At 38.0% G+C, this 23,544-nt stretch overlaps 1 protein-coding gene across 1 annotated transcript in view; it reads left to right on the forward strand.

Moving 5' to 3' along the window:
- LTBP3 (latent transforming growth factor beta binding protein 3) overlaps window positions 1-23,544 on the forward strand; it is a 262,324-nt gene that overhangs the window by 227,127 nt on the left and 11,653 nt on the right. The window contains exons 22-24 of the mRNA XM_053719982.1: window positions 11,716-11,868; window positions 12,727-12,807; window positions 23,055-23,186. Of these exons, the coding sequence (XP_053575957.1) occupies window positions 11,716-11,868; window positions 12,727-12,807; window positions 23,055-23,186 (366 nt within the window). The remainder of the gene's footprint in view (window positions 1-11,715; window positions 11,869-12,726; window positions 12,808-23,054; window positions 23,187-23,544) is intronic.

Here is a 23,544-nt window from a genome sequence, read left to right on the forward strand (position 1 = left end):
TGAGTTCCTCCCTGGTGGTTGATGTAAGCCACTGAGGTAATGTTGTCTGACTGAAACCTGATAAACGGGCTTAAGACAAATAAGGCCAAGCAATCAGAGAATTATAAATCGCTCTCAACTCCAAGATGTTTATGGGGAGAGCAGACTCCTCCCGAGTCCGTAGTCCCTGCACATTAACGAGTCCCAGACTGCTCCCCAGCCTAGCAGGCTGGCGTCCGTGGTCACAATCACCCAGGAAGGTCTCCAGAAGCATGTGCCTTGAGACAGATGGTCCTGAGAAAGCCACCACGTTAGAGAGTCTCTTGTCGACTGGTCTAGATCTATCCTCTGAGACAGATCTGAATGGTCTCCATTCCATTGTCTGAGCATGCATAATTGCAGAGCTCTCAAATGGAATTGAGCAAAAAGAATAATGTCCATGGAAGTGACCATCAGACCAATTACCTCCATACCTTGAGCCACTAATGGCCGAACAGTAGACTGAAGAGAGAGGAAAGAGGAGAGAATTTTGGATTTTCTGACCTCCCTCAGAAATAGGGAATCTATTATGCTCCCTAAGAAAACCACCCTTGTATCTGGAACAAAAGAACTCTTTTCTAGATTCACTTTCCAACTGTGGGAACGTAGAAAAGACAACAAGATCTCTGTATGAGAGCTTGCTTGTTGAAAAGATGGCGCCTGAACCAATATGTCATCCAGAAACAAATCAGTAAAAAACTGAAAAATAGTACACCTTGATAGCACTCACATTCCTGTGAATTGAATTGTGGTAGGAAAGATATTTCTAGACAATTGGGTGGGGTACAAATCTATTCCATTTAAAATTTAACCTTTAATAGAAATAATTAAAAATAAAAACACAACGACACTGAATGGTAAAGGTGGGTATATTTGTTCTCTAATAAGATAAAGGTAGATGGTTCGGATTAACCTCACCTAAGCGCTGGGGTCTAATCAGACGAGTTACCAATAAGGGTCCACTAGTTCAGAATAGTTAACCTAAACCACAGTGGATGTGTTTGTAATTAGTCTAAGCACTCGGGTAGTAAAGAGTCTGTGTGGCTTTTATCTGAAAAATAATCTGCTATATGTGAATTGTAATTTATTGGGTACAGTACATCATAATAGTTAACCAATTCTCGGCCACTACATCTAAACGTTATCGCAGAGAAGAATCTGTAAATAGTACAGGTAACTTATGTAGATGTCACCTGAAAACAGTCTGTTTACTGGATTACCATTCTATATCTTTAGATACAGAGAATTACCAACTGGAAGTCGATACGGAGTTTGTATAATAGATTACCACTTTGTATAAGAAATTACAATGTTTCAGATAGCTGGTATAGATGTTGACTGGATACTGTCAGGATACTAGGTTGCCAGTCTATATCTTCTATTGTAGCAATCAAACTATATTGTATCCCATGCTGTATTGCGGTTTAGAGCATAGAATATATACATATTGCAAATAATAGTGTATAGACTCCAGAGAGTCTTGCTGTTAGGCATACAAAATATCAATCTGTATCAAGCGCTCCCTATGGTCTCACTAAATGTAATTATGGCGTATAACCTTTAGTATTTTAAGACACTGTTTATCCATTCACTAAGTGAATTGGCAGATATTGGGAATAGTTGTATATAGGTTCCTGATAATCTTGGAGTTAGGTATTCACAATATCAATCTGTTTCTTGTGTTCCTAAGGATCTCACTGAATAAAATTAGAACATATTACCTTTAGTATTTATAGGGCACTGCTAATAGATGTAATAAATTCTAGGTAAGCCTAAAGAGATCAAAAGGTACACAAACGTGACACCAAAGGTCTGTATTTTATTTAACAGTTGCACAGTTTGCTGGCAATAATTGGCCGGCCTATATCAAGATTTTTAAATAAAATAAATGTATAACTCCGGTATGAGTCTTGGTAATACGTAGCCACGATATTGGTCTGTACTATTATATTACTTTGGGTTTCACAGAATATGAAACGGGCGGATAGATACTTTTATTTGAAACGTTACTAGTTGCTTCTATAAGCCATAAATAAACCAGTGTTTGGGGATGACACTATACCGGCCTATACCTTGTGTACCTACTGAAACATATATACCAACATATACTTAGTTCTACCGCTCGGTCAATACTTGTCTATATCTGGCTTGCTGTAATAGTATTCAATACCGGCCTATACCTAGTATCGCAGCAGCGATATATCCCAGGGCCTAGTCTCTATATTGAGATATCTGTGGCTATACCGGCCTATACCTCTGATTGCTAGAATATAGTGGTACAGGCCTATACCTTAGATTGCTTGAGTATTGTCTGTACTGGTCTATACCTGGGGTTGCTGGAATATGGTTTTTACCGGCCTATACCTGGAGTGGCTATAACAATAACTATACCGGCCTATACCTGGAGTGGCTATAACAGTTTCTATACCGGCCTATACCTTATTATGCCACGGCTGTATCTGTATTGTCTTATGCCTTGAATATCTATACCGTCCTATACTTGTTAGGCAGCTTGTGTCTTTACGTAAGGTAATACTGACTATTGGTTAGAAATTCATTTACTGTAGTATCCAGATCATAAGTACGGAGTTACCGGCCTATACCTTAGTTTACAGATAAGTGCTATATAATCCGTTTCAAACCTCTATCTCATATTGTTACTTAATTTAATATTGAGCGGAATAACACCAACATATTAGCTTAAATTATTATATTTGATTATACTTTCATTCCGCTAAATAACCTTTGACCATTCTGGACGATCTAAAATTAAACACAACCAAACATCCCTAACATGTTTCGCCAGTAACCTGGCTTTCTCCTATTCTATTCACAGGAATGTGAGTGCTATCAAGGTGTACTATTTTTCAGTGTTTTACTGATTTGTTTCTAGTTCTACTCAAGTACACAGCAGCCCTTGTACTCAACGTAGCTCAGCAGATATATACAGCTGATTTACTTTATCCTATTTTATTCCTGTGTAGACCTATTAGTAGTGCCTTAGTACCCACTTCTCTTTCAATATGTCATCCAGGTATGGCATCACTGCAATTCCCTGAGACCTGATCACTGCCAAGAGAGCCTCACAGAACCTTTGAGAAAATTCTGGGAGTTGTGGCAAGCCCAAACGGAAGAGCCACAAACTGAAAGTGTTTGTCTAGAAAGGCGAATCTCAGGAATTTGTGATAATCCCTGTGGATGGGAACATGAAGATATGCGTCCTTCAGGTCTATGGCCATCATGAACTGACCCTCTTGGACCAAAGGAAGAATGGAATGAATGGTTTCCATTTTGAAGGATGGTACCCTGAGAAACATGTTGAGGCACTTTAGGTCTAAAATGGGTCAAAAAGTTCCCTCTTTTTTTGGGAACCACAAACAGATTTGAATAGAATCCTAGACCCTGTTCCCTTACTGGAACTGGAACAATCACTCCCAGGGAGGAAAGGTCCTGATTGCAGTTCAAGAATGCCTCTCTTTTTACCTGGTCTGCAGATAATCTTGAAATGTGAAATCTGCCCCTGGAAGGGAATGTTTTGAATTCTGTTTTGTAACCCTAAGATACTATGTCCACAGCCCAAGGATTTGGGACATCTCGTCTCCACTCTAGACAAAACAGGGAAAGTCTGCCCCCACTTGATACGATCCTGGACCGGGGGCCGATCCTTCATGCTGACTTAGACTCAGCTGAGGGTTTCTTTGATTGCTTCCCCTTATTCCAAAAAAAGGAAGGAACACAGAGGTGCCAATATGGCCTAATAATAACGTCTGTGAAAATGAATAAATTAGTATGATGCAGAAGGGTACTCACAAAGGAGAAGCACTCAATGGTGCAAATGGGGCAGACTGGATCAATAGCAGTGGCCCAGCTCACTGTGTGCCAGCATTCAAGCACTTGATCTAATAGTCAGTAGGCAAGGTATAGATGTATGTACCTGTCAGTGATAAAACATAGCTACCATAGCCTAGTACAGTGAAGACAAGCTGAATAATCACAAGTAATGATTACACTTACAGGATATAGCGCACCTCCAGGTGCAATAAAGGCAAGCTGGGGCCTCTCAGTCGCCCAGTAGACTGTGCTCAGGTGTTTGGCAGGATCCTCTCAGCACCATGTGATGTAAGGTCCCAAAAAAGTCCTGAATCATCCTATGTAATTTATTTAATTCATTGTTTATGTGGAGTTCAATATGTGGGCTGTACTTCCTGGAAAGTAAAAAAAAGATGGGTCGAATACGCTTCCAATATAAAGAACAAGTCTAGGACTCATAGCGTGTCAAGACATTGTCTTTTAGCCCATAGTACACTCAAGAACCCCATACATATCCTGCCAATAAAATCTATCCCCAGAGTTCAGGCGAATGCCTTTATGACTCTTAGGAGATGTGAATCCTATTGGATAACCAGACTACAGACTCTTCAAACTTTTGGTCTGAATGAAAATCTGGATCTGGCAGCATTTATCTGATGATCTAGGGATGTTGGGTCAGCTTATGTACATGTTTGTGCATCTGCTTGCGTATATATATATATATATGGGTGTATGGATACTGTCATAGGCTTGTGAAGTATGTCAGGATCTAAAGATGGTTTACTGGTTAATAAGCAAACTGAGATTAACTCAGTAAAAGAAATTGTATTAATGTGGCTATTCCCAGAGAACCTTAAGTAATGCAGGCTTATACAAAAGGTGTTTACCGAGGGAATTAGCTAATTTACTTATGTTTAAGTTCTTTTTAGTACACTTTACCAAAATTAACTTAATAAAGTGTTTAAAAGAAGAAAAGGAATGCTTTGGTATTAATGCACATTTGATTACTCTCAGTTCATAGGTGAGTTTGAATCAAGCACATATGTAGCGTGCAAATTAGTTGTAGGAGCAATGAGGATTTTGTGCAATAGTATAGATTAGATGTTGAAGCAAGTAGATGCTGTTAAGTCTGCAGTGTTGATAGTAGAAACTAGAAACAGTCTGAAGCAGTTAAGCAAGCGTGACACAGAGCGATGAGGGAGAGCGTTGAAATAAATCGAGTGTCTGCAGCTTTACTCAGCGTATGTCAGCTGTTATCATAGTTCATGTATGAGATTGATACAAGTTACACAAATAGAAACAATGTTATTTAAGTAAGCCGTATACTTGCGTAGTGCTTGAACCGGAGGCAGAGGATTTGGCTCTGAATCAGAGCGGAACAAACCAGAGAGGTGTAGCAGATGTTCTCTGTAGCGGGAAGCGCTGAGATGCGGAGAAGCTTGACAGGGACGAACTGCAGAGGGTTCGTGCAGTGTTTGAGCTGCTGGCTCAATCTGATGTTGTCACCGGTAAATGTGGAAACAGCCAGGAGTACTGACAAGCAGCGTTAGACAGAGAGAGGCTGAATTTGCTTCTTCTGAGGAAAAGCAGGCAACTTGCGAAGGTAATATCCTTGTTTGAAATCAGATAGTAGGATCTGTAGAATATAGCTTTAGAGTTGAAAGTAGAGGGAACTACGAACTTCAATTATCAAGCAAAGTACAGGTGTACTAAACACACCTTTATAGGGAAGTGAAGGAATGGGCTGGCCTAATAGTTAAAGATACAGGAATACGACAGATACATATATATATATATATATATATGTGTGTGTGTGATCATGTATATACACACATCATATTGTCACCATTCTTTACAGGTTTAGTGGTGCAAGTAGAATGATTGTAAATGGATGTGCACCTCCATCACTGTTCTTTCACACTCCCTTCATCACTCATCACTATTATTATCATCATTATTATCTGTATATTTAGTTCCAATTTTAGTACTTCGTCAATCTTTTATAGGGGCATAGTACTGGTCATTACTCCTCATACACTTATAGGCCTTATCATCAAGTATGATCACGATCCCAGTAAGGGCTCCTGACACTAGCTGATTACTTATAGCTTTTAGTTATTTATCTTAGAGCCCTACCTTATTATACTATTTCCTCATCTTTCCTCTCATAGGTTCTAGCATTATTGTTCACTTATCACCTTTTCACATTAAATATAATCACGATTACAGTGTGGATTCCTGACACTAGAAACTATTACCAGGATCTATCCAAATACTATTATTAATATCCAATCAACACTATTTCTTCTTTTTGTCTGTTGGTATTTTTTGCTGCTACTATATTCTATTTTCAATACACTCATTGTATCTCTTTATTGTATAACAAGAACACTGCTGGGTTTGTTTATAATTATCAGTCATTAATATATATTTAGGTTGCCATAATGCACATTGACTGTATATTATATTTCTCTTGAGGAAATTGCGGTAGTTTCTTAGTATGCTGGCCAATATTAACCAAGTCCTTATCACGATTATTTTTATGTCACATTATCACCAGCTAGTAGCTTATTATTATTAACATAGATAGTGTCATGGGTCACGTAGTAGAGGTTCCCTTCCATCGCCCTTTTCCTTTTATTCTTTCACTTACATAAATATAACACACATATTATTACATGGGTTAGCACACTTATTTAGATCCATTTATTTTAGTATGTATTTTGGGCGACTCGATTACACCTAGTATAGGTTTTCCTCGCATATAAGTGGCTTTGATCACGTATATATATTTAGTGGTTAGCTATTCTAGCTTGTAGGTTTGTGCACCTCTTGGGGGTGGGACTTGGAGTGGATCGCGTGCAAGTGAAATTCCCCACACCTCTGAGATAATTCCATCAATAGAGCTAATAGCCTTCTTTTTAATATGTTACACCTATGATTTTACTATTTGCACAGATGTTGGGTTCTTTTCCAGATATATCACATTTTCTGTTCTTTTTAATGCCGATAAGTGGCTGACAGCATGAGGTGACGATATCATATTATATGCATGCCGATAAAACTATTCTGGATAGGCTAGGAACATACACACACCCCACTGACAAGCCTATGAGTCTATGTGTAACGTATGACGATAGGTCATCATACTTTATGCACGCCCCTCCAGCCTTTTCTGATAGGCTAGGAACATACACACCCCTCTGACAAGCCTCTTTGGCTATTTTTAACCGCAAATGCTTGACACATTAAACTATTCAGTATCGACTAAATAAGACTTGAACATTCTAAATCTATAATTAGTATGTGGATCAACTTCTATTATATGGGATTCACTAGTCAATTTAGACATCTGTGAATATTTTACATACACATGAGACAGACCTAGTTGCTCAATGTTTGAGTCACAAAGTTTTGGCGTTTATACAGAGGGAGCTCCTCTGATGTGTTACACTCATTCACCATATTAGGATATACCAAAAAAAACGTTAGATACCAAATAGTAAAAACTATCTGGAACTAAATAGGAGGTGCGCCAAAGAAGTGTGATAATAATATATATGCTAACGTGTATAATTTCAATTAACCTGTTAATAATAGGGGTAAAAAGCAAACGATACAAACACTGTAAAAATATGAATAAAAACCTCAGTAGCAATAAATGTTATTATGAGTGTATATCAAAAGTCCCAAATCACAGTGAATATGTGTCCATAAGATAACCATATACCAGATCCCACGACGAATTACAGATAACAGCAGCTCTCTCCAAAGTGATAGACGATTAAACCAGTCCTATAAGACAAAAAACGAGAGGCACTCTTGGTGCAGCAAGTTCCAAAGCTAAGACAGACAGTGTATGATAGATAAATTCCTAATACTCACAAACAAAGTTGCACATGCAGTGCAATAGCAAACAGGCCGAAACTTCTGAGCCGTTCGGCTGACTCACAGTGGCTGTAACTGGTAGTATCCAGAACGAGGCTCCACTCATGACGTCAATCACCTCTCCAGGACGCCGACAAGAAAATGATCAGCACTGCAGATTCCAGGCAGTTCACTCGAGACCCAACCAGGCAGGTCTCACCATCAAAGGCGGATAATAATAATAAGTCCAGAGCAAGACTTAAAATGACAAATACACTTTATTTAAAATACATAAAAGTGTTGCTTAGCAACGCGTTTCTCGGCTGAGTGCCGTTTCATCAGGATATTGTTTTACTTAAAGTCTTGCTCTATTTAAACCCCTTCTAACCTATCAGCTCTTTTGAGATTTGGCTCCATTTATTGGTTGATACAGTTATGAGCCAATATCCAATGAAATCCATTGGATATTCAGGTCTTATAGGACTGGTTTAAACCACATTTATACAGAAGTAACGTTACTTTGTTACCTCAAGAAAAGTCACATTTTATGTTTGACCTTAGCACAAGAGTAACATGTTCTTTGCTGTGCACATTTCCTAAGATATATTAAGTTTTTCAATTGTGACACATTATTGGTTGGTTACTCACACTCACACTCTAACAATATTAGAGTCGCTGCATGTAAAATTCTCTTAATTGTTTATTTTATTTTTCAATACTTTTATATAATTCTGAATTCAACTTTTTTATCTCATTTTTTGTCTCCACAATCCCTGTAATTTTCAGGGTATTTAATTTCTTTTAATCCTATAAATTCCTGGATTACATTATGTTTCTTCTATTCAATAATAGAGGATTTGTTGTCATAATTATTGGTTCAATATTGTATTAGTACTATCTCAACAATAATGTCCATCTAGCAATCAACGTAAATTAATACTATTTACAAGAAAGTAAACAACTAGTTGATAGTATATGTACTGATGTATGGAATAATTCTGCTCCGTAATATAACAAAAATAAATGGCCAGCATAAATACAAAGTGCTTATTAAATATACTTGCACTCGTTATAATATGATACTTGCAATGACATATAATAAATAAACACATAACAGCGATTATCTGCTGTTTAATAATGTAAGATTGAGCAAGAATAATTTTTGCGAGTTTATGAATACCCACGATGTGTAACATAGAATTCTCAATCAAGAGAAACTGAGCCATTTGTGTATAATACGGATTGTAATCGTCCGTTTGTGTTATATTTCACTTCTCATTTATATACTTCACTACTGACCCGTTTTTGATCCAATAATACCAGGTACTCTTGAGGATCGCAAGTCAAAATGTATATAATGGTATATAAATTGATTTACAATTTGTTTATCTCGATGCATATAAACACTCCTTGGCTATGTGATCCTCCAATCATATTAGCCCAAATCCATACGCCCACTATAATCATGACAAGCGTATCGTGGATTGGTGTTGCCTCTATGACTAAGCGACGGTCAGATACACACCCCCTGTTCAATCATGAGTTCTTCCTACGTAGGATGATGATGTTAAGACTGACAAGATAATCAGCCAATCCTAAGGAGCCAACTCCCATTTGCTTATCCAGTCTGGTGTCAGTGGTGGGCATTTTGATTCAATATAAGACGCCGAGTAGCAGCGGCCCGCACCCCCTCTGAGGAAGCGTTCGTGAAACGCGCGTCAGGGGTCCGACAGGGGCAGCTTTGTCTCTCCTGTTGTCCTTTTTAATTTGCTTACTCTTGTGGTAAAATCAGCTTACTAAGAGGTTTAACTTATATCCTCTAATCCTTTACTACTATATGTTAAAATTAATGCAGCCCTCAGATTGTAAGGGCTTAGTTAACCTGAACTTATAACGGATTGAGGATAACTTTATAGTGGACATAGTTACTTAATGGCTATTATGCAATCCACAGAGTTTAAGTGGTTTTAATTCACAGCTTTTGCTACTGTATGAGTGTGAGTTCCTTAGTTGATTTAAATAAACTTTAATGTATGAATGATTTGGAACAATTTTATCATTTGGACACTTTATGAAGTAAGTAGAGTTAAAGTCTTATAACATATAAGTGGAATTATTCTCTCTTTAAACTTTGTTGTACTCTTAGTTACAGCTAGTTTGTCTAGTTGTTGTTAGTTGTTTCAGTGAGTAATCCACTCCAGGTTTTGCTTCTCCACAAAACTTAAAATTCTAGTATTTAGAATATAATTTTCAATAGTAAACATATGTAAAACCTGGTACCATTTGTACAACTCTACTCCCCCAACCCCTTTTCTCTAAACAAAGTGCTACTTGTATTTATTGCCCTATAACTTGCAAAAAAAGCAAAGAACATGTTATCATTGGTTATTTCTTAACTCAGGACAAAATTTAGAAACTATTTAGCATGGTTGTTTTTTGGTGGTTGTAGATGTGTAACAGATTTTGGGGCTCAAAGTTAGAAAAAGAGTTTTTTTTTCAATGTTGTCATCATATTTTATAAAAAAATTTATAGTAAATTATAAGATATGATGAAAATAATGGTATCTTTAGAAAGTCTATTTAATGACGAGACAAACGGTATATAATATGTGTGGGTACAGTAAATGAGTAAGAGTAAAATTACAGCTAAACACAAACACAGCAGAAAAGTAAAAATAGCCCTGGTCTTTAAGGGTAAGACAATTGAAAAATGGTTTTGTCCTTAAGGGGTTAAAGTTTCATTGGCTGTTTAAATATTGACAAAATAAGTGTAAAGTTTTAGGTGCTGATTTATCAATGTCTGTACGACATGATACGCTGTATCATATCATGTCCAACAGACATCGCTGAATGCTGACAGCATACACTGTCGGCATTTAACATTGCACAAGCAGTTCTGGTGAACTGCTTGTGAAATGCCACCCCCTGCAGATTCGTGGCCAATTGGCTGTTAGCAAGAGGTGTCAATCAATAAAACAATGAGAGCTGCCATGTTGTAATTTAGCTTACCATCTCTGCTGTGGCCAATTAGATACAGTTATAATCAGGTTACTAGAGTGTGCAGCCAATAGTTGTATTGAATATAACAGTGTTCTGAACTTCCATTTCTAACAGGAGCTGAAAAGCTCACAAATTTGGAATGTAATTACAGGAAAGGGGGACAAAATAAATAATGACAGCATATTGCAGATTTTATTTCATATATACGATTTTTCATTTTATATTACTATCTCAAAGTGTTTAATGACCCTTTAAAATTGCATGTTCTATCTGAATCAAAGTTTAATTTTGACTAGACTATGAGGCCCATTTATCAAGCTCTGAACGGAGCTTGAGGGCCCGTGTTTCTGGCGAGTCTTCAGACTCGCTAGAAACAGCTGTTATGAAGCAGCGGACTAAAGACGAGTACGATCGGGTTAATTGACACCTCCCTACTGGCTGTATTGCTCTCCGCATTCAGCGATGTCTGTCGGACCTGATCCGCACTGTCGGATAACATTTTATAATTCGGCCTCCATCCCTTTAAGCTTGAGCGGGGATGTTAAATAACGATCCACTTGTAATTTAGCCCATGGTATTCTTAGCAGGTGATGTGATGCTAAAACATTCCACTTCCCTGGAAATTTCAATGTACTGACCGGTCAACAGGGCCAACAAATTAAGTTATAGGTTGATGAATGTCCAAAAAAAACCTATTAAAAAAATACATCTTGAATATTTCCAAAGATATAATTTTGTAGATATTTAAAAAGTCAGTCCAAGCATATTGGTAACAGCTTGGATGCAAGATTCACAAACTGTCCTATGGCAGGGCAAAATGTCAGGATATCTATACCAATGTTTCAACACATATGTTTAAGCAGGATTACGCAGAGACCCTTGGCATGATGGTGGTCAGTTATGATACACATGTAAAACACTATTTTAAATAAATCAGAATGAAGCAAAACAAAACAAACCTGAACAAGGAAATACATTGCTCTACAATGAGACATCATAGTATTTCTGTTTCTCTTATAGATCAAGAAGCCCTTGATATTTGCTGGAGGAAGAGAGGTACAGATGGAATCTGCTCACGAGCCATGGGTGGTCCTCAGCTCTCTCTGACTGAATGTTGCTGCCGGCAGGGTCAAGGTTGGGGGCTAAGATGCTTGTCCTGCCCACCAAGACTTGGTAAGAATAGAGATGGCAGACGAACAATGTAAAAGGGCGCAATAACAATCAATGGCAAGAGATTTCAGTATCTGTTGGTAGAGAGAAACTACTTTAGCATAAATATAGAATTGCAGGAATATATAATAAACATTAGTAAGATGGAACGCAGCAATATAATATCCTAAAACTGTCAATATCTAGAGATATATTATAGCGTATCATGTCCGCTGCACATCGATACATGCTGACAGCATACGCTGTCGGCATTTATCATTGCACCAGCAGTTCTTGTGAACTGCTAGTGCAATGCCGCCCCCTGCAGATTTGTGGCCAATCGGCCGCTAGCAGGGGGTGTCAATCAACCCAATCGTATTCGATCGGGTTGATTTCTGTCCACAGCCTCAGAGCAGGCGGACAAGATAAGGAGCAGTGGTCTTTACACTGCTGCTTCATAACTTCTGTTTCCAGCAAGCCTGAAGGCTCGCACAGAAACGGGGTCATCAAGCTTGATAAATCAGCCCCATAGTATTTTATTCACAGTATCAAGAGGTGAGTCACATGCAAAGACAAGAGTTTCTGAGAGACTTGTAATGAGGGTTAACATATAAAAAATCCAATGCAAATCTCAAAATGATCATTTCAGAAGTGAATAGACTTCAGTCACATATCTAATTATCTCTGTGATGTTAGACTAATGAGCATCTCAAGTTTTAATTGCTAATAAATAACATGGGAGCTATCACACCCCATAGCTGATTATAATGACAATAATGATCAAGCTAAACTTCAAGACATGATTACAGCTCTCACCATACCAAAGTCCTGATAAATATTTTTTCTTTCTCTCACTCAACCTTTTTCCTGGATGTATCTCAGCTCAGGGTTGTTCCGTTTCACACAGTGAGGCAAATTCCTTCTGGGAGTCCAGTGCTCTTCATGTAAAGAAGTCTCGCAGAGGTAACAACATACTCCCTTTCTATATTCTATTCTTTCACTTTCCAATATACTCTCAGTGTAATTTGTTTTACGTTCTTTCCATTGTTTTACCACTCTAATTAAGATTCTTCTATATTTTAATAAACATCTGTACATGTGACAACAAGTGATTAAGGGCGCAATAATCTAAAATTGTTAGCATGGCGAGAAATATTACACCAACCCCACATGGGAAGACCTCACAGAAAGATCTATGGATTTAACCAGGAATTTCCTGTGTTTTGTGAGCTTACCTCTATAGAAAGTAATAAAGCTCAACAGAATGCTGATTCTCGCAGGGGGCAGTGAATGTCACAGGGAGCAACAAAGCACACATTGCAACATTTTTTTCAAGCACATACAAATCAATTTAAGCTGTTTTCAGAGTGATTTACCTTGCATTTATCTCTAGTTTTGCAAATATGTAATTTGTCCTTTTTTGAAACAAACTTTACAGTCTACATTTGGTGAGAGAAAATTGTGAGACCTACAGGTGTAAGCTTGGATCATTCCGATACAAATTGCAAAGAAACGTTATACATGCTCAAAGAACGCCCTGTTCAGCCCACTTCGAACTTTTAACTTTTTTTTACTTTCAAGTTTTTAAATAATTACAATTTCAACATTTTTTAAATATCCCCTTAACGACCGACGACGTATGCCATACGTCCTCAAAAAAAAAAGCACTTAACGACCGAGGACGTATGGCATACGTCGTCGGTTTAACAGAGCACTGGAAGCGATCGGAATCGCTTCCAGCTGCTCTAACAGTATTGCAGGCTTGCCTTGAGGTCTAGGCATCCTGCAATACTGTTCCCGAGTGCCGGGACCGGATTGATCACTCCCCCACGAGTGATCACTTCCGGTTTCGCTCCACGTGGAGCCCGGCAGTGTTTCAGAGCATCGGAAGCGATCGGACACGCTTCCGATGCTCTGATTGTGTGCTAAGTGCCTCGGTGGGTCGAGGCACTTAGTTAGTTATAAAATAAAAGTAATAATAATAAAAAAAAAAAAACGTATATTAAAAAAAAAGCCCTAAATAGCCCCCCCCCCCTCCCCCTTCACTAGGCATCCAAGATGGCGATGCCCAGTGCATCATGGGGCCTCTGGGGGTGTCCCTAGCCTGCCTCATCATAGGGGCAAGCTAGGGTCACCCAATCTGAGCCTCCCACCCTAAAAAAAAAAATAATAATAAAATATCCCATTTGTCTGATCATGTCAATATTTGTAAATATTGACTATGATCAGTGTGGATCTCCCTCCCTCTCCTCACTTGCCATTTTGTTGGAGAGAGAGAGAGACCTGTATTTAGCAGAGAGAGAGATTTATTTCTTTTATTTGTTAAAAAATATAGAACCAAAGGCTCTTTTCAGAGCCATTAACCCCTAGCTTGCCAGTGATCACTATATATCACTGGCAGTAACATAGGTGCACTTTTTTTTTGCTGCATTTTGCTGTCTGTGCATTTTTTTAGGGGTTAATTTTGTTGTTATAATTTTTTAAAAACCCAAAGGCTCTTTTCAGAAACATTTAGTTAATTTAATTTAATTTTCAGAGCCATTAACCCCTAGCTTGCCAGTGATCACTATATATCACTGGCAGTAGCATAGGTGCACTTTTTTTTTGCTGCATTTTGCTGTCTGTGCATTTTTTTAGGGGTTAATTTTGTTGTTGTAATTTTTTAAAAACCCAAAGGCTCTTTTCAGAAACATTTAGTTAATTTAATTTAATTTTCAGAGCCATTAACCCCTAGCTTGCCAGTGATCGCTATAAATCACTGGCAGTTGCATAGCTGTACTTTTTTGCTGTCTGTGCATTTTTTTAGGGGTTAATTTTGTTGTTGTAATTTTTTAAAAACCCAAAGGCTCTTTTCAGAAACATTTAGTTAATTTAATTTAATTTTCAGAGCCATTAACCCCTAGCTTGCCAGTGATCGCTATAAATCACTGGCAGTTGCATAGCTGTACTTTTTTGCTGTCTGTGCATTTTTTTAGGGGTTAATTTTGTTGTTGTAATTTTTTAAAAACCCAAAGGCTCTTTTCAGAAACATTTAGTTAATTTAATTTAATTTTCAGAGCCATTAACCCCTAGCTTGCCAGTGATCGCTATAAATCACTGGCAGTAGCATAGCTGTACTTTTTTGCTAGTTAATTTAGTTAATTAATTTAGTTAATTTAATTTAATTTTCAGAGCCATTAACCCCTAGCTTGCCAGTGATCGCTATAAATCACTGGCAGTTGCATAGCTGTACTTTTTTGCTGTCTGTGCATTTTTTTAGGGGTTAATTTTGTTGTTGTAATTTTTTAAAAACCCAAAGGCTCTTTTCAGAAACATTTAGTTAATTTAATTTAATTTTCAGAGCCATTAACCTCTAGCTTGCCAGTGATCGCTATAAATCACTGGCAGTAGCATAGCTGTACATTTTTGCTAGTTAATTTAGTTAATTAATTTAGTTAATTTAATTTTTTTTAGTAATTGTTTTCTGTGACAGATACAAAAATGTCACAGAAAAGATATAGTGCTAAGGAGGCGTATGCCATCCTTGCGTCAGAGTCAGATGCCTCTATTTCTGACTCAGACCCCAATTTTGACCCTGCCATGTGCGCAGATACATCACTAGATGCAGTCTCAACTGATAGTGATGTATCTGTGGCTGCTAGCCCCCCTGCCAGCCCCCCTGCTAGCCCCCCTGCCAGAAGGAGGCGTGTTGCTGCCATTGCTGCTGAAGAGTGGGTAACGCCTCATCTCCAGAGGCCAGATATCCCACCCTTCACAGCAAATGCTGGCATAAATATAGATGTGGCAGGTTTTAGCCCCCAGCAGTTTCTGGAAGTGTTTCTGGGCGATGATATATTGGGGAACATTGTCGCCCAAACTAATTTATATGCCCATCAGTTCCGTGCTGCAAAGCCTGGAACATATTTGGCAAAGCAGCAATGGGCCCCCATCAATGTGCCAGAATTCAAAAAATTCTGGGCATTGACTATGCTGATGGGCATCATAAAGAAACCCTCCATTCGCTCCTACTGGAGTAGTAGCCCCATCTGCTCTACCCCCATTTTCTCCCAGACTATGTCGAGGAAGAGGTATGAAATGATTCTGCATTTCATGCACTTCAGCGACAACAGCCTGTGCCCCCCTAGGGAGCATCCCCAATTTGACAGGCTGTATAAAATCCGCCCCCTGATAACCCACTTTTCTGCCAGGTTTGCAGAGGCTTATACACCTGGAAGGAATATATGCGTTGATGAATCCCTAATGAAGTATAAGGGAAGGCTGGGATTCAAGCAGTATATTCCTTCCAAACGCTCCAGATATGGGGTAAAGGTGTATAAGCTCTGTGACAGCGAGACTGGGTATACTCAGGCCTTCCGGGTGTATGAGGGAAAGGATAGCCACCTTGACCCTCCAGGTTGCCCAGAACATATGGGAACCACTGGCAAGATTGTCTGGGACCTGATATTACCCCTAATGAACAAAGGGTATCACTTGTACTTAGACAATTTTTATACAAGTGTCCTTTTGTTCAAGCTACTGTATTGCTTTGATACAGTAGCTTGCGGTACAATTAAAAAGAACCGCGCAGGTTTCCCAGGACAGCTTGTACGCACCCGGCTACGAAGGGGGGAGACCTCAGCTCTGCGCCAAGAGGAGCTGTTGGCACTGAAGTACAGAGACAAGAAGGATGTATACCTTCTTACCACCATCCACACAGAGAGGACGGTGGCGGTTTCTGTACATGGCAGAGCTGAGATCATAAGGAAGCCAGTGTGCATCAAGTCTTATAACCGGCATATGGGTGGGGTTGATCTGGCTGATCAGCTGCTGCAGCCCTACCTAATTATGCGGAAGACAAGGGCCTGGTACAAAAAGGTTGCAATTTACCTAATGCAGATTGCAACCCACAACGCTTTTTTGTTGTTCAAAAAAGCAAACCCCAGAGTTAAAAAGACTTTTTTACAGTTTCAGCTCCAGATTATTACGGGGATTTTGTACCATGATGCACCTGCTCCCCGGGCGGTGATGGGAGAGAGCAGAGTTGGGGCTACCCATTTTATTTTTAAAATCCCCCCTACTGCCACAAAGCAGAAACCACAAAAAAAATGCAGAGTCTGTACCAAGAGGGGGAAGAGAAGGGACACCATATATTACTGTCCTGATTGCCCTGGACAGCCTGCACTCTGCATTGGGGACTGCTTCAAGCGGTACCATACAATGGTCAATTTTTAAAAAAATAAATACATTTGCTGTTACATATATATATATATTTTTTTGGTTATATTTACAGTTAGATGTTTTTTTGTTTTTTTTACTTTTACTGTGCCAGATTTTTACATTTCACTACTCTATTTTTTTCTAAAATTGGGCCTGTTTTTTTTTAACCAAAACCCCTGTCAAACCTATGCATGGGGGACATAGGTGTTCTCAGGGTGCCTTGCAGAAAACAACCTGAAGTATGTTTTTGTAATAACTTACAACAGTCTCTCCTAAATTATAGTCAAAAAGCAATGTGTCTGTAAAAATGAAAATTGAAAAATTACCACCATACACTTTCTCCAATTTTTTGGGCTAAAACGGTTGCTTCAAAGGCATCAAAGCACACCATATACAATACCTTGGGGTGTCAACATTTAAAAAATATACACTTTGAATGCAATAAATAAAAGTGGGGTATGCGATAGGCCCCAAACTAAAGATAGGCCTATCAGAAGAAATACTCTCATTTTTAATAACTAAAATCACAAGTCATAAAATTGTAACATAACCTTCCCAAAATCCTGGCAAACCTATGCATGGGGGGCATAGGTGTACTCAGGGTGCCTTGCAGAAAACAACCTGAAGTATTCTTTTGCAATAACCTACAACAATCTCTCCTAAATCATAGTCAAAAAGCAATGTGTCTGTAAAAATGAAAATTGAAAAATTACCACCATATACTTTCTCCAATTTTTTGGGCTAAAACGGTTGCTTCAAAGGCATCAAAGCACACCATATACAATACCTTGGGGTGTCAACATTTAAAAAATATACACTTTGAATGCAATAAATAAAAGTGGGGTATGCGATAGGCCCCAAACTAAAGATAGGCCTATCAGAAGAAATACTCTCATTTTTAATAACTAAAATCACAAGTCATAAAATTGTAACATAACCTTCCCAAAATCCTGGCAAACCTATGCATGGGGGGCATAGGTGTACTCAGGGTGCCTTGCAGAAAACAACCTGAAGTAATTCTTTTGCAATAACTTACAACAATCTCTCCTAAATCATAGTCAAAAAGCAATGTGTCTGTAAAAATGAAAATTGAAAAATTACCACCATATACTTTCTCCAATTTTTTGGGCTAAAACAGTTGCTTCAAAGGCATCAAAGCACACCATATACAATACCTTGGGGTGTCAACATTTAAAAAATATACACTTTGAATGCAATAAATAAAAGTGGGGTATGCGATAGGCCCCAAACTAAAGATAGGCCTATCAGAAGAAATACTCTCATTGTTAATAACTAAAATCATGTAACATAACCTTCCCAAAATCCTGGCAAACCTATGCATGGGGGGCATAGGTGTACTCAGGGTGCCTTGCAGAAAACAACCTGAAGTATTCTTTTGCAATAACTTACAACAGTCTCTCCTAAATCATAGTAAAAAAGCAATGTGTCTGTAACAATGAAAATTGAAAAATTACCACCATATACTTTCTCCAATTTTTTGGGCTAAAACGGTTGCATCAAAGTCATCAAACCACTCCATGTATAATACCTTGGGGGGTCAACTTTTTAAATATAATCACATTTATGGAAAACAAATAAATTGGGGTATGTTAAAAGACCCCCAAAAAAGACAATAGGCAAAGAAAATATGTTAAATGTGAAAAAAAATCACAAACACATGTCAGACATTTGGCATTGCACCGCCCAAACAAGCCACCAAACCTATGCATAGGTGGTATCACTGAACTCAGGAGATGTTGGTGACCACATATTGGTGTCTTCTTTGGTAGTAACACATAACAGGAGCTGTGAATCCATGTCTAAAGTACAATGTATGTGAAAAATAACACAAAGAAATGAATGCCCAATAGTTTGACAAAGACTAGTGGTTGAATTAGTGTATGGAAAGTGTTAAAACACCTGCATTTGAAATACCCTAGGATGTCTACTTTTCAAAAATATATGGTTTTATGGGGGTAAATTACATTGGCCGGCTTCAGAAATGTCTTAAATAGAACATGGGTGCATGGGATGTGAAAAGGGGAAGTGTAAAAAATGGAATGCGCTTCCTAAAAATAAGGCCTTCTAGCCCCCAGAGAACCCAACACACCTATACATGGGTGGTATCACTGTACTCAGGAGATGTTGTTGAACACATATTGAGGTGTTTTTTGGCAGTAACACATAACAGGAACTGGGAATCCATGCCTAAAGTACAATGTGTGTGAAAAATAACACAAAAAAATGACTACCCAAAAGTTTGACAAAGACTGGTGGTTAAATAAGTTCATGGAAAGTGTGAAAATACCAGCATTTCAAATACCCTAGGGGGTCTACTTCTCAAAAATATATGGTTTGATGGGGTAAATTCCATTGGCCAGCTTCAGAAATGTCCCTAATAGGACATGGGTGCATGATGACCGATGTGAAAATTCCAAGTTGAAAAACTGGAATGCGCTTCCTAAAATTAAGGCCTTTTAGCCCCCAGAGAACCCGACACACCTATACATGGGTGGTATCACTGTACTCAGGAGATGTTGTTGAACACATATTGAGGTGTTTTTTGGCAGTAACACATAACAGGAACTGAGAATCCATGCCTAAAGTACAATGTGTGTGAAAAATAACACAAAATAATGACTACCCAAAAGTTTGACAAAGACTGGTGGTTGAATTAGTGCATGGAAAGTGTTAAAATACAAGCATTTGAAATACCCTAGGGTGTCTACTTTTCAAAAATATATGGTTTGATGGGGGTAAATTCCATTGACCAGCTTCAGAAATGTCCCAAATAGGACATGGGTGCATGATGACCGATGTGAAAATTCCAAGTTGAAAAACTGGAATGCGCTTCCTAAAATTAAGGCCTTTTAGCCCCCAGAGAACCCGACACACCTATACATGGGTGGTATCACTGTACTCAGGAGATGTTGTTGAACACATATTGAGGTTTTTTTTGGTAGTAACACATAACAGGAACTGAGAATCCATGCCTAAAGTACAATGTGTGTGAAAAATAACACAAAATAATGACTACCCAAAAGTTTGACAAAGACTGGTGGTTGAATTAGTGCATGGAAAGTGTTAAAATACAAGCATTTGAAATACCCTAGGGTGTCTACTTTTCAAAAATATATGGTTTGATGGGGGTAAATTCCATTGACCAGCTTCAGAAATGTCCCAAATAGGACATGGGTGCATGATGACCGATGTGAAAATTCCAAGTTGAAAAACTGGAATGCGCTTCCTAAAATTAAGGCCTTTTAGCCCCCAGAGAACCCGACACACCTATACATGGGTGGTATCACTGTACTCAGGAGATGTTGTTGAACACATATTGAGGTTTTTTTTGGTAGTAACACATAACAGGAACTGAGAATCCATGCCTAAAGTACAATGTGTGTGAAAAATAACACAAAATAATGACTACCCAAAAGTTTGACAAAGACTGGTGGTTGAATTAGTGCATGGAAAGTGTTAAAATACAAGCATTTGAAATACCCTAGGGTGTCTACTTTTCAAAAATATATGGTTTGATGGGGGTAAATTCCATTGACCAGCTTCAGAAATGTCCCAAATAGGACATGGGTGCATGATGACCGATGTGAAAATTCCAAGTTGAAAAACTGGAATGCGCTTCCTAAAATTAAGGCCTTTTAGCCCCCAGAGAACCCGACACACCTATACATGGGTGGTATCACTGTACTCAGGAAATGTTGTTGAACACATATTGAGGTTTTTTTTGGTAGTAACACATAACAGGAACTGAGAATCCATGCCTAAAGTACAATGTGTTTGAAAAATAACACAAAATAATGACTACCCAAAAGTTTGACAAAGACTGGTGGTTGAATTAGTGCATGGAAAGTGTTAAAATACAAGCATTTGAAATACCCTAGGGTGTCTACTTTTCAAAAATATATGGTTTGATGGGGGTAAATTCCATTGACCAGCTTCAGAAATGTCCCAAAAAGGACATGGGTGCATGATGACCGATGTGAAAATTCCAAGTTGAAAAACTGGAATGCGCTTCCTAAAATTAAGGCCTTTTAGCCCCCAGAGAACCCGACACACCTATACATGGGTGGTATCACTGTACTCAGGAGATGTTGTTAAACACATATTGAGGTTTTTTTTGGTAGTAACACATAACAGGAACTGAGAATCCATGCCTAAAGTACAATGTGTGTGAAAAATAACACAAAATAATGACTACCCAAAAGTTTGACAAAGACTGGTGGTTGAATTAGTGCATGGAAAGTGTTAAAATACAAGCATTTGAAATACCCTAGGGTGTCTACTTTTCAAAAATATATGGTTTGATGGGGGTAAATTCCATTGACCAGCTTCAGAAATGTCCCAAATAGGACATGGGTGCATGATGACCGATATGAAAATTCCAAGTTGAAAAACTGGAATGCGCTCCCTAAAAATAAGAGCTTTTAGCCCCCCGAGAACCCGACACACCTATACATGGGTGGTATCACTGTACCCAGGAGATGCTGCTGAAGACATATGAGGGTGTTATTTGGCAGTAACCCTTAATATTATCAGTAAATGTATTCTTAAATTGCTATTTTGTCAAAAAATCAAATTATTTTTTTTTCCCCCCCAAACTTTGGCATAGATTGGTGGTAAAATGGTTGCATGAAAAAAGTCAAAATACCCCAAGTTTAATACCTTAGGTTGTCTTCTTTTAAAAAATATATACATTCGAAGGGTTATTCAGGGATTCATGACAGATATTGGTGTTCCAATGTAACTATCGCCAATTTTGAAAAAACATGGTTTTGAAATAGCAAAGTGCTACTTGTACTTATTGCCCTATAACTTGCAAAAAAAGCAAAGAACATGTAAACATTGGGTATTTATAAACTCAGGACAAAATTTAGAAACTGTTTAGCATTGGTATTTTATGGTGGTTGTAGATGTGTAAGAAATTTTGGGGCTCAAAGTTAGAAAAAGTGCATTTTTTTTCATTTTTTCCTCATATTTTATATTTTTTTTTTATAGTAAATTATAAGATATGATGAAAATAATGGTATCTTTAGAAAGTCCATTTAATGGCGAGAAAAACAGTATATAATATGTGTGGGTACAGTAAATGAGTAAGAGGAAAATTACAGTTAAACACAAACATCGCAGAAATGCAAAAATAGCCTTGGTCCCAGATGGTCAACAAATTGAAAAGTGGTCTGGTCACTAAGGGGTTAAGCTACTGAATACCTTAAATAAGTGTTTTATTGTTCACATTGAATACAATTTTTCCCACATAATTGAAGACGACTGCAGCAGTTTTTTAGACCTATTTCTATATGTACTGTTTATATGAGATTTTATGCAAGTCTGATTTTTACAGAGTAAGTTCAATACAATTTTCAAATGGTTCTTTTATTGAGCACTATCTTTTATATGTGCATTTTGTTATAGGTATTGGCAAAGTTTCAGAATTCAGCAATAATTTGCTAAACAAATGCTGAATATTGCCGCTGGTAGCTGCATTTGTTTCGTTTTGGCGCTGGATATATCAGTGTGAAAGAGCAACACATAGAAATCTGTGAAAATCCAGATCGTTGTGTGTTGCACTTTCACACTGATATATCCGGCGCAAAACAAATGCCGCAGTCATAATCTGTATTTGTTTAGCAAGCAAATGCCAAATCCTGACATTTCGCACATGCCTACTAGTTATCGCATACAGAAATGTAGGTTATGCCCTTAGTAACATATGCAAAACTGACTGTGGTGAGTAGTGATAGGGAGAAAACCAGTTTACATTTTATTCTTGCTGTGTAAATGAATTCCAAGCAAATGTCCTCCAGGGACAACAGTGTGACTCGTAAGATAGAGAGCAGTAACTGAATATTTCCCATATCAGTTTTGTAACCTATATTGTCCCTGGTGTTCCCACACTGCCCCTTCTTTTCTACATCCTTTTATTCATTATCTCTTAAGCCCTCTTCTTTCTTGCACACTCTTCTCTGTTTTTTACCCTCCACTATTTTATCTTTCAGATGGTGAAAGCTCAGAGGAGGAGTCTGATGAATGCCCCTGTGTAAATGGTCTCTGTAATAAAGGCCCTTATGGGGTTACATGTGAATGTCAAGGAGGTTTCCAGCTGGACATCACTCGGACTCGATGCGTCGGTGAGACAAAAAATTACTTCTCTGTGGATAAGTGGGAAATAGCAAAAAGTGTTAACCTCAAAGAACAAAAAGCCAAACAATGTCACTTTTAAAAACCAGTAATGGTTCCTAAGTAGCAAGGCCCCAAAAATAATGCACTCACATGATGTGACCACAGATAGTATGAGGTATTTAGCTATTTTCTTTTTCAATATAAATTTGAATCCAATCAGAATATCTCCAAACCAGTGCAATTTTAGCATCCAAAAAATGTGAGAAAAAATCGTAATGGCAGCGCTAAGCATCTAATGTCATTAATTCAGAAAACTAGATTTCGAATTTTATATCAATAAAAAACTTTTAATCAATTTTCCAGAAT

The sequence above is a fragment of the Bombina bombina genome, chromosome 7 (genome assembly GCF_027579735.1).
Source record: "Bombina bombina isolate aBomBom1 chromosome 7, aBomBom1.pri, whole genome shotgun sequence".
Lineage (NCBI taxonomy): Eukaryota > Metazoa > Chordata > Amphibia > Anura > Bombinatoridae > Bombina > Bombina bombina.